At 45.0% G+C, this 12,468-nt stretch overlaps 1 protein-coding gene across 1 annotated transcript in view; it reads right to left on the bottom strand.

Moving 5' to 3' along the window:
- Positions 1-257: 257 nt before the first annotated feature.
- Positions 258-12,468, bottom strand: part of BDKRB1 (bradykinin receptor B1) — a 33,493-nt gene continuing 21,282 nt past the window's right edge. Inside the window, exons 2-3 of the mRNA XM_061395248.1 lie at positions 12,277-12,430; positions 258-1,957 (exon numbers count right to left, since the gene is read on the bottom strand). Coding sequence (XP_061251232.1) covers positions 889-1,957; positions 12,277-12,430 — 1,223 coding nt within the window. The 3' untranslated portion in view covers positions 258-888. The remainder of the gene's footprint in view (positions 1,958-12,276; positions 12,431-12,468) is intronic.

Below are 12,468 nucleotides of genomic sequence, written 5' to 3'. Positions count from 1 at the left end.
GAGCCCATCCTCTTTCCCTCTGAACGCCCCAGGCACGGGTCTGTGTCACCTGCATGCGGTTTCTCATTTACTTTTTTATACTGTAATTATTTTGATCTCTGTAAGTTCCTTGCAGATAGGATCTCTAGCTATATCATCTCTCTGTTCCTGGTAGTTAACCTAGAACATTTTGGAAGGACAGTTGGAATTGCAGTAAGAGATGTTTATTGAAAATTTGTTTCCTACCACTGTGACAAATTAACCATAAACTCGGTGACTTATTAAAAACAGCACAGATTTATTATCTTCCGGTTCTGGAGGTCAGGCCTCCAAAGCAGTGTCTCTGGGCTGCAGTCAGGAGGTCAACACAGCTGGTTCCTGCTGGAGGCTCCAGGGAGAGTCCATTTCCCTGCCATTTCATCTCTACAGGGCGCCTGCAGTCCTTGGCTTGTGGACCCTTCATTGCATCCTTCCAACCTTCTCTGACTTGGACACTTCCGCCTGCCCTTTGTAAGGACCTTTGTGATGATACTAGACTCATCCAAATAGCCCAGGGTAACCTCCTCATCTCAAGATCCTTATCTTAATCATGCCTGCAAAGTCCCATTACCACATAAACATTCCCAGGCTCCAGGGATGAGGTCCTGGTTATGTGGGTGGGTGGGTGGGGACATCATTCAGTCTACTGTTGCTGTCCAGTCACTAAGTCGTATCTGACTCTTTGTGACAGAATGGACTGCAGCGTACCAGGCCTCCCTGTCCCTCACCAACTCCCAGAGTTTGCTCAAACTCCTGTCCATTGAATTGGTGATGTCATCTAACCATCTCACCCTCTGTTGCCCCCTTCTCCATATTTATGATGTCAGTAATAATGGATAAGGAAGCCACACTTCCTGGCTCCCCACTGTGTTAATTCCGCCAGAAAAGTTGGAGGATCTCTTTCCTATGAGACGAGGCTACCGGAGTAAGACTCCCAGGAATGCATTGTTTATAAAGTTCCCAGACTTTGGTCCTGAAAAGCTGGCCCCAAAAGACATAAATTACTGGATTCAGGCAGCTGTTGACGAAAGCAAAGAAGTTGGCACATTGCAGGCCCAGATCGATGAAATTCTCCCAGAAGCAGCCTCTGACAGCCCTCACCTGGAACAGAAATTCCAGGAAGGCAAAGAAGTGGTAGGGCGCCCAGCAGAGCAGGAAGGCGGACACGAGGGTGAGGATCAGGGCGGTGGTCCTGCCATCCCTGGGTCCTCCACACCTCGTCCTGCTGATCTGCCGCCGCCCCCGCAGGGCTGCCAGGATGTGACAGTTGAAGAAAACGATCGCAGCCAAGGGGAGGAGAAAACTCAGCAGGGTTAACTCCACCATCCTTACAAAGGGCCAGGCGTCGTGGGGGTACCGCAGCACGCAGGCGGAGACATTCAACTCTGGCACAGCCTTGACAGAGCGCAGCAGGAATGTGGGGAGACTCAGGAGGGCCCCCACGGCCCAGATGAGCAGACAGGTGCCCTGGGCCCGCCGCCGCCGCCGCTGCCTCCGGCTGGCCATGGGGTGCACCAGCACACAGTATCGGTCCTGGCTGATGGCCACGACCAGGAAGACGCTGATGAAGAGGTTGGCCTTGATGATGCCGTTGACCAGGCGGCAGAGGAGCGCTCCAAAAGGCCAGTTGAATTTGTTCCGGATGTTCTCCGCCCAGAAGGGCAAGCCCAAGACGAACACCAGGTCAGAAGCCGCCAGGTTGGCCAGGTAGATTTCTGCCGTGTTCAGACGCCGTCGGGCCACGAGGAAGACGGACAACACAAAGAGGTTCCCCAGCAGCCCGCAGAGGCAGATGGAGAGGACGCAGGTGGGCAGCACTCTGTGCAGCAGGGCCCAGGCTTCCCAAGCTTCGTCACAGGATGTGGTGTTCGGGGGCAGGGGCTGGCTCTGGTTGGGAGTCTGGAGCTCCAGGAGGGCCCAGGACGCCATCCACGGTGACCTGCAAGGAACAGCACACGGAGCATCACGCAGGAGGCAGCCTACTCTAATCTGTGACCTATCCAGTCTGCCTCCTGTTTTGGAAAATAGTTTTATAGGCACACGGCCACACCCATTCATTTACCTTTTGTGTTACAGAGTGTTTTTTTTTTTTGTAAATTAATTAATTTATTTTAGTTGGAGGCTAATTACTTTACAATATTGTAGTGGTTTTTGCCGTACATTGACATGAATCAGCCATGGGTGTACAGAGTTCAGTGGTTGCCACAGTGGCCATTTGGCTTGCAAATATTAATCATCCATTCCCTTAGAGCTTCGCTAGTGACTCACATGGTAAAGAATCCACCTGCAATTCAGGAGATCAGGGTTCGATCCCTGGGTCAGGAAGATCCCCTGGAGGAGGGAATGGCTATCCACTCCAGTATTCTTACCTGGAGAATTCCATGGACAGAGGAGCCTGGTGGCTATAGCTCATGGAGTCTCAAAGAGTCGGGCAAGACTGAGCAACTAATGACTAACACTTCACTTTTCCCTTAGAGAAAAAGCTTGCCAACTCTGAGTATAAAGGAAAAGATGACCAAGGCTTTGAACCCCAAGTTCAAATCCTGACACAACCACGTGGTGTGGGCTACTTAGACCCCCTGAGTTTTATTTTCCTTTTTGAAAATTGGAGCTAATCGTATCCTTCTTGTGGGATTATGTCTAGAACTGTATCTATGGAACACTTGACCTGGTCGCCTGGTTTAGAGGCAGCACTCAGTGGAAGGGGAGGATGAGTCTTATTTACAACCATACTATTATGATTAGCAGTGCAACAAATATTTAATGAGCACCTACTTTGTGCCAGCACTTTGCCAGGCACTGGAGATGCAGGACCCAGCCCCCTGAAAGTGGCAGACAGGAGACAGTGGTTGATGGCTGAAGACAGAATGAAGCAAGGAAGAGACCTGGCCAGTGGAGATGTTGGTCCATTGGAACTGGGACCAGTAGGATGGAGAGGGTGGAGTCAATAGTAGAAGATGTGGAGTTTCTGGGGCTTCACACCTAAAAATCCTCCCTCCGTTTGGATGAGCTAATATTTGCACAGTGCTTCAAATGGTCTCTGGCTCTCCATAGGCACTTGCTACCTGTTAACTATTGTTATCATCTTGCTTATCCTTAGTGATGTTTGAGAGATCTTGAGCTGGGCACAACTCACAGTATACAACATAAGATACCGTATAAGAGAGCTGATCTCCAGAGAGTCTCTTTGGCTCTGCAGACTTAGGTAATCGCTTTGTGACTCTGAGCCCGACTTTCCTCATCCAACCTTCTCGCTGTGACACTGAAAACCACATGCTGCACCATTCACATCAGGTCAAAACCACGGGTCCCTCCACTCATTCATCCACTGGACAAGTATGTACTGAGCACCCACTACATGCCAGGCACAGTTCTAGGCACTGGGACAAGCAGTAACAAACAGCCAACCTACCTGCCCTCAAGGTGCTTCTAGCCTCGTGGGAGGAGACAGGAAGCTCAGTGAATAAACTCGTTAGCCCGGGATGGGCAGCCGTGGAGGCAGTGAGCTGAGGCCAGGCTTGAGAAATATTCCAAGGGTAGGACCACCATGATTTTCCAATTGTGTATGTGTCATGAGAAAGGAGGGATTGCATGATGCCTAGATTTTGGGCCTGAGAACCTGGAAATGGCAAATAGATGGGGAAACAGTGGAAACAGTGGCTGACTTTATTTTTAGGGTCTCCAAAATCACGGCAGATGGTGACTGCAGCCATGAAATTAAAAGACGCTAACCCCTTGGAAGGAAAGTTATGACCAACCTAGACAGCATATTAAAAAGCGGAGACATTACTTTGACAACAAAGGTCTATCTAGTCAAGGCTATGGTTTTTCCAGTAGTCATGTATGGATGTGAGAGTTGGACTGTGAAGAAAGCTGAGCATAGAAGAATTGATGCTTTTGAACTGTGGTGTTGGAGAAGACTCTTAAGAGTCCCTTGGACCGCAAGGAGATCCAACCAGTCCATCCTGAAGGAGATCAGTCCTGAGTGTTCATTGGAGGAAATGATGTTGAAGCTGAAACTCCAGTACTTTGGCCACCTGATGCGAAGAGCTGACTCATTTGATAAGCCCCTGATGCTGGGAAAGATTGAGGGCAGGAGAAGGGGATGACAGAGGATGAGATAGTTGGATGGCATCACTGACTCAATGGACATGGATTTGGGTAAACTCCAGGAGTTGGTGATGGACAGGGAGGCCTGGTGTGCTGCAGTCCATGGGGTCGCAAAGAGTCAGAAATGACTGAGTGACTGAACTAAACTGAACCTGGAAATATGAAATCGCCATCAACTGAGATGGCGATGATGGAGTGGAGACAGAGCAAGTTTTTTGGGGGGACAGTCAGGACTTGACCTTTGGACATGTGAGGCGAGCTGTCTGTTGGACGTCAGGTGGGGATGTCAAGGTAGTAAGCTACACAAGATTGGTGTTAAGAGACCAAGTCTGAGAGAGTGATACATCCTCATCCTTGGGAGGTGGTTTTTTTGTTTTTGTTTTTGAAATTTATTACATTTATTTGGATTCACTGAGTCTTAGCTGTGGCATGAGCGATCTTCGATCTTAATTATGGCATGCAAACTCTTAACTGTGGCTTGGGAGATCTAGTTTCCTGACCAGGGATCAAGCTCAAACCCCCTCAAACTCAAATACTAGGAGCTCAGAGTCTTAGCCACTGGACCAGCAGGGAAGTCCCCATCACTGGGAGCTGTAATCACATGGATGGTATTTAAAGCCACAGGACTGGGTGAAATCACCAAGGGAGAGTGTAGGCAGAGAAGAGAACCAGCTGCTAGGCTGCCAGTTGACCTGTCAGCAGAGGACATGGGAAGTGAGGGGTTAGGAGGTGGCTTAAAGATGTCTGCGGCTTAAAGAGTTCTGACCTAGAGCATAAAGAATAATAGGAATGCTCTTATTTCATCACTGATTTCAGGGCATAAATCCACAGCGAAATATTTATTTTGTTATTTGGTGATACTTTTCAATTTAGCAATAAGCCCTTCTGGCAGCAACAAGCAAGAAAAGTTTAATGACAATTTAAGCCCTGAACTTCTGTCTCTCGGAAATTGATGATCAATGTATAACTTGCACAAAATATTGACACTTACATCACAAAGGGGGCCTTTAGCGATTTCTCTGACCGGAAGGAAACCCGACACAAAGCTGCTACTTCAGAAACTGTTATTTTTCAAAGATCAGCCTGAAAACATCAATTCCACTTTATCACTGCAGAAGATACTGTCATAGGTCACACTGGAAGGATGACTTTTCACTTAGAGCAGACAAGTATTCTTTACGTCAGCTCATTTTTAGCGTCATGTTATCTTGTACCCACACTACAATAGAAGTGATAGCTGGTTCATGAGAAAGCCCCGTAAGAAATTCATAGGCAGTGAAACGGAGCCAGTTTGATAACTGTCTTCAAACAGAAAAATCAGTCAATTTCAATCACGATTCAATTTTTTAATCCAGTTCATGGAATCAAAGCCAAAACTTATGAAAGTTCACCCTGGCAAAGTGAAACAATGGACATTTTTGTGAATGCTATTCTAAATTCAGTTTAAATTGTTCACATTGAAAAGAAAGTTGTGTTTTTCTGATGATCACACACATTTTGGTGGGGCCCAGTGTCCCAGAGAGAACAATACTCCTGCTAAAATAAGAGACCAGTGAAGCAGAAATGTACTTCCAACAAGCTGCAGTGCAGACCCAGTGTGTAATCGCATATAAATAATCTCATTAAGTGTGTGTGCATGCTCAGTTGCTCAGTCGTGTCAGACTTTTTGTGACCCCATGGATTATAACCTGCCAGGCTCCTCTGTCCATGGAATTTTCCAGGCGAGAATACTGGAGTAGGTTGGCATTTCCTCCTTCAGGAGGCGATCTTTCCAACCCAGAGATCGAACTCGCATCTCTCGAATCTCCTGCATTAGCAGGTGGATTCTTCTGCGCCACCTGGGGGGCCCTGAATTTCATTATAGTTGACAAGAGTTACAAAGTTTTACAGCATAAGTTTTGTGGTTCAGACTTACTGAACTACAAACTTTTGTGATGAAGTTGATGAGGAATTAAAAACAACTTTAGCATGTATTTTCTTTCTCTGCTGTCCTTCATCAATCAATTTTAGAAGACGTGGACTCTAAGTGCCCTAAAATGTTATTCAACTATTTGTTATAGCAGAGTTGAGAATTTTTGCTGAATTTGTTCTAAATCAATGAGGAACGCAGCACCAAACAACAGCTTCTAGCGCTTTAGCAGAGCGTAGTTAGTGAAAATGAAGCTTTATGCAGGAAATAATTGAAATGTATAGCCAAAGGAGGAAAGGAGAAAATGATCAAACTGAGAAGAGGTCAAATGACATGGAAAATTTAATTTTTGAGTTCTATAATGAGCTTTGGAATATCTCAATTTGTGGGAAGAATCTTTTCAATTGCAGAAGTTCATATTCTGTACAAAAATGAGATGAAATTGAGAAAGCCCATAATTTGCTGTATCTGAATTTGACAAAGCATTCAAAACTTTTAAGTAGCTACAACTTATTTGAAGATATGTGCTAAAAATATCTGTTGAAGGAGCTCAAATTAAGGCACCTGTGAAAATATCTGGGTTGAAATATTTACATAATTCCATATGCAAAGTATCAGACTTGAGAATAGCTTCTGCTTGGCAGAATTTGCTCAGAGTTTGTCAGATACCTCAACACCTGAAGAGAGACCATCTTCATTAAATGTATTCTGGTCTAAGAGAAGAGACAATTGAAGGTGCTTCATTTCAATTTATTAACCATAAAATTTGAAGAAAAAATTCAGGCAATTATATGAGACCATTCAAAATAATAAGACCATACTGAAAGAAAAATACATTCTTTTGAAAATGCCAGTGACATGTGAGAGTCAGGTACAAGCCTAAGAAACTGATTGCAGCACATAGATATGTACCCAAACTAATTATCTTGCTTAAAATATTTTGTAATGTTTAACATAAAGAAAATGTTTCATTTTGCTATTATATTTATGTATGTATTTAGATATTTTGGGGGAAAAACATTTACTAGAACTACTTTATAACTCCATCAATATAATATTTATAACCTCAGATATGCAGATGACACCACCCTTATGGCAGAAAGTGAAGAGGAACTAAAGAGCCTCTTGATGAAAGTGAAAGAGGAGAGTGAAAAGTTGGCTTAAAACTCAACATTCAGAAAACGAAGATCATGGCATCTGGTCCCATCACTTCATGGGAAATAGATGGGGAAGCAGTGGAAACAGTGTCAGACTTTATATTTTTGGGCTCCAAAATCACTGCAGATGGTGACTGAAGCCATGAAATTAAGGGACGCTTACTCCTTGGAAGGAAAGTTATGTCCAACCTAGATAGCATATTCAAAAGCAGAGACATTCCTTTGCCAACAAAGGTCGCCTAGTCAAGGCTATGGTTTTTCCTGTGGTAATGTATGGATGTGAGAGTTGGACTGTGAAGAAAGCTGAGCACCGAAGAATTGATGCTTTTGAACTGTGGTGTTGGAGAAGACTCTTGAGAGTCCCTTGGACTGCAAGGAGATCCAACCAGTCCATTCTGAAGGAGATCAGCCCTGGGATTTCTTTGGAGGGAATGATGCTGAAGCTGAAACTCCAGTACTTTGGCCACCTCATGCGAAGAGTTGATTCATTGGAAAAGAGTCTGATGCTGGGAGGGATTGGGGGCAGGAGGAGAAGGGGACGACAGAGGATGAAATGGCTGGATGGCATCACCGACTCGATGGACGTGAGTCTGAGTGAACTCCAGGAGTTGGTGATGGACAGGGAGGCCTGGAGTGCTGCGATTCATGGGGTCGAAAAGAGTCGGACACGACTGAGCGACTGAACTGACTGACTGACTGACTGAAGCAATGTGTTAGTGTGTGTGTATATATGCATATACATTCATACATACATAGTTAAATACATAATTTTTTTGAAAATAGATTTTTTTTTCTTTTTAAATTTGGCAGTGCCAAGTCTCAGTTGTGGCATCTGGGATCTAGTTCCCTGGCAAGAGATTGAGCCTGGGATGCCTGCATAGAGAGCGTGAATTCTTAGCCACTGGATCACCAGGAAAGTCCCTGAAGATAGTTTTTAATTAGAACTACTTTATAACTGGCTTCCCTGGTGCCTCAGGTGGTAAAGAATCCACTTGCAATGCAGCAGATGTGGGCTCAGTCCCAGCTCGGGAAGATCCCTGGAGGAGGGCATGGCTACCTACTCCAGTATTCTTGCCTGGAGAATCCCATGGACAGAGGAGCCTGGCGGGCTACACTCCATAGGGTCACACGGAATCAGACATGACTGAAGCTACTGAGCATGCACACAAGCACTTTATAACTGTATTAATATAACTAATTCACTGGTGAATGTATATATACATATTCATACACGACTGAAGTGACTTAGCCCGCATGCATGCACATATATATTGCATTGGCCAAAAAGTTTGAGTTTTTCTGTAACCTGAAAGAACTTTCTGACCAACCCAACCAATGTAATTTAATATGCATATTTTTTGAAAATAGCTTTTGATTGAACTGCTTTATAACTCCATCAATATAATACGATCATTGGAAGTGTTTTATAGTGATTTGCTATTGTAGCCACAGGAAAGCCACACACCCAGGAAACCTGACTTCTCAGGAACTTGGTGAGCACGGGCTCGCACCTCCAGCCCCCTTGTACCACACACACGGGTGGGAGCTGCCTCCTAAAACCTCCAGTGGGTGTCATGCCATTCCTTCCTGTGTGCTTCTCTGTTCACGCTGAGGAAGCTCTGTGTGCCACAGAAAGCCCGCATATCGCCTCACCACCATCTCCCCAGATGCTGGGGTGCAGAGTGAGGCCCTGGCACCAGACCTGACCCTTCACTGGCAGCCACATGGGTGATCTGTGGGCTGTGCTGGGCTTTAGGTAGCCCAATCCTGACAACTTGCCTGGGAGGAGGATGGCTGTCTGTGCCCATTGTACAAAATGAGCAAACAGAGCTGAAGAGAAGTGACTTGCCCAGGTTCACCCAGTGATGGGAGCCAGTCTGTTTTATGCATGGCTCTTCTTCCAGGCTCAGCTCAGAGTCCAGGCCTCTTTCATCCAGTGTGCTGTGACCATAAAGAGAACACACCTGGGGTCAGGGAGCCTGGGCTTAGGTCCTGGGGCCCCCAAACTGTGATTTGGGGCAAGCCAGGTAACTTCTCTGAGCCTCAGTTTGTTCATCTGTAGAATGGGAGTAACAACAATTATTATGAAGCATCATGGTGAGGATGGAATGAGATCCAGCCTGTAGAATCCCCTTGCAGGTTGCAAACCATCCAATATGAGGCTCGAATAGTGATAAACCGCACAACAACAATAATCACAGTGATGAGTACAGTAGCAATATTAGTACTACTAACGATGATGATAGGTATCCTGGTCCATCCAGTGTAAGCAGCCTCTCCTTCACGTGGGCTACTCTGCTCTTGGAACACTAGGTTAGAAAGTATCAAGAGAGCCCTTTACTGCTTTTTCAGAGCTGTGGATCAGTTCAGGGGTTACCTGGCACCCCACATACTAAGAAACTAAGCAACTAAATTCGGAAAGCTGAGCTCTGGGAGGCCTGGTTTCTTGGCAGTGGGATTCTGATTCATCTCCAGCCTCGGAGTCTTCACCCCCAAGAGGTTTAAGAAGGAGCTGGAAGGAGGGAAGGGGTTTGTTGTGGGCACCGAGAGAGTCCCCTGATCACTCTGCTTAGCTTCTCTCCCCTTCCTCCTCCAGGTCACCTTGAACATGTGAGACAGGAGGCTGAGTCCCCTCTGAAGTGTGGGACAGTGCAGGAAAGGGTGGCCTTGGGGAGCAGTGGATGGGGCCCGGCTCCTGTGTGCTCCTCAGGGACCACAGGGTAGCAAGAAGCAGGAGCTGCCCAGGCACCACCAGACCAAAGCTGGGGCCAAACCCCAGGGATGTGGGGTTGGCAGAACAACAGTCCACAAAGATGTTCACGTCCTGGTCCCTGGGACCTGCAGATATGTCCCCTTACATGGCAGAAGGGACTTTGCAGATGGGATTAAGAACCTTGAGATGGGGAGAAGATGCTGGATTACGGAGGTGGGCTTGATGTCATCACAGGTGAAAGTGGTTCCATTTATAAGTGAAACAGGGAGGTGGGGGACAGGGTCAGAGTCAGAAAGAGATTAGAAGATGCTATGAAGATGGAGAAGGGGCCATGGGCTAAGGAACACAGGCGGCCTCTAGAAGCTGGAAAAAGCCTCCAGAGGGAGCCCAGCCCTGCCAACACCTTGACTTGAGTCCATTGCAGCTGATGTTAAAGTTCTGACCTGCAGAACGGTAAGATAACTTTGTGCTGTTTCAAGCCACCGTGCGTATGTGCTCAGTTGCTTTAGTCATGTCCGACTCTTTGCGATCCCCTGGACTGTAGTCCACCAGGCTCCTCTGTCCATAGGATTCTCCAGGCAAGAATGCCGGAGTGGGTTGCCATGCCCTTCTCCAGGGAGTCTTTGACCCAGGGATCGCAGCTGCGCCTCTTACGTCTCCTGCCATTGGCAGGCGCGTTCTTCACCACTGGCACCCCCTGGGTTTGTGCTAATTTGTTCCAACCCCAGTTGGATACTAATACAGGGGGCAAGGCTTCACCCCGCCCAGAAAACCAGGGGCTGTCACCTGTACCATCTGCAGAGACCTCTTACTTCAGCCCGAATCTGACTGGCTCAGCAGACAGCCCCCTCCATCCCAGGGGACCCGGCTGTGTCTGTGGCTGCTGCAGCCACAGCGTGAGTCTGCTCAAGCCGAGCTTATTTTCAGAAGGGCTTTACCAGCTGCTGCCCATGTTTATGTAAAGTTGGCCAGAGAGCAGAAATCTTCTTTTGTTTGCTCTGAGTTTTAGCTCTGATATTTGCCTGGCACATAGTATGTGGTCAGAATCCAGCAGCTATTGATATTATTAGTCATATTTGATCCTAATTGAAAAACTCACAAGTGATACTGGGCAAATATGTTAGAGATGACTTATTCTGTAATTTCCACCTGGTATTTTCTGAGTTCCCCACATGAAAACATTGTCATGTGCTGCTTCTTCAACAAAATAGCCTCCTTCAAATTAATTCCAGTTTCAACAGTGAGGTGACGATAAAGGCATTTGAAATACAGACATAGATATTAAAGGATGTCAACCCAGTGACAACATAAGATACTGTTTTTTTATTTTGAATTTCTCTTTAATTTTCATCTATTAATTCAGCAAGAAGCAGTTCTGAAAAATAACATCATAGCATATCATTTAGCAAAACTATTCCTCAGTTTCATGCATTTTTCTCTTCCATTTCCTTTTGATTTTCTCAAACGTTTAAAGTTGAGGGAAAATGTACTAGAATCAAAACTTCAAAAAATTGTTCAATTTTTTTTACATGATGTAATCCTTATCTTTGAATATCTATATAACAATAGACTCATATTTTCAAAGGACAATTTTTGTAAAAAATAAAAGTTTAAATATTTTATGAATAGTAAACAGATATTTAATATTCATTATATTTTCCTTTTTAAATTTTTCAAGAAGGCTTCATCTAATTTAAAAAATCATAAAACCTTGATCATGTTCCACCACAAATGGCCAGATAACACAATTTCTCTTAGTAGAGAAGTAGGCTTATTTTGTCTAATATGTTGTAACATTGTAAAATCCTTATATGTTTGTTTCTGGCTATCTCCATTTTAACAAAGTAACCAACACAACATTTCTTATAAAGTTGAACCTGTGAAGTTATCTCCCTTCCCTCCCATATTTACGTGACATAAAATACCTTGTTCAATATAAGATGCTGTTTTCAATCCACAAATAACCCAACCAGCTATTAGTGTTATGAAATTTTGTAAGTGATCCTTGGAGACCAATTTGATTTTTATAAATCAGAATTCGTAGACTGTAACTGGTCAGAGTCCACATGGGGCTCTGATGGCTGTATTCAGCCTCTACATGTTTCATGTGAGTTTGCGGTAAACAGCTGCTGGAAATAATCTCTTATTTCAAATGTCTTCTCTCCTCTCTTCTGGAAAAGCAGCTAAAACCCAAAGGAGGTATGGGATACAGGTCTCTTAAATTGATTTAAAATTATGTTTAAAAAAATACATCCAAAGAATGTTGAAAACTCTGCCAATTTAATTTGTAAAAGGAAACGTTTTTCTGAGATATGGATCTTCTATTTTACTTTTGTAAGAGAGAGAAAAAAAGATGCTCATTTACTTACTCAGGCAAAATGAAAGGGATCACAACTTCAGCTGGGCTTTCTGATGGTGAGAGCCGTCTTTGGAGATGTTTTCTGTTCTGGGAAGCACCGTGGAAGTGTGGTGGCCTTAAATTACATAACCCCCGCTCTGATGATGATGTCATTGGCTGGACTGCTGAAAAAATAAGTCTTTCAGATGGAGGAAGCAAACTG

This window comes from Bos javanicus, chromosome 21, assembly GCF_032452875.1.
Source record: "Bos javanicus breed banteng chromosome 21, ARS-OSU_banteng_1.0, whole genome shotgun sequence".
NCBI lineage: Eukaryota > Metazoa > Chordata > Mammalia > Artiodactyla > Bovidae > Bos > Bos javanicus.
Note: the sequence above shows the minus strand (reverse complement) of the source record. Positions and strands in the feature narration are given on the sequence as shown.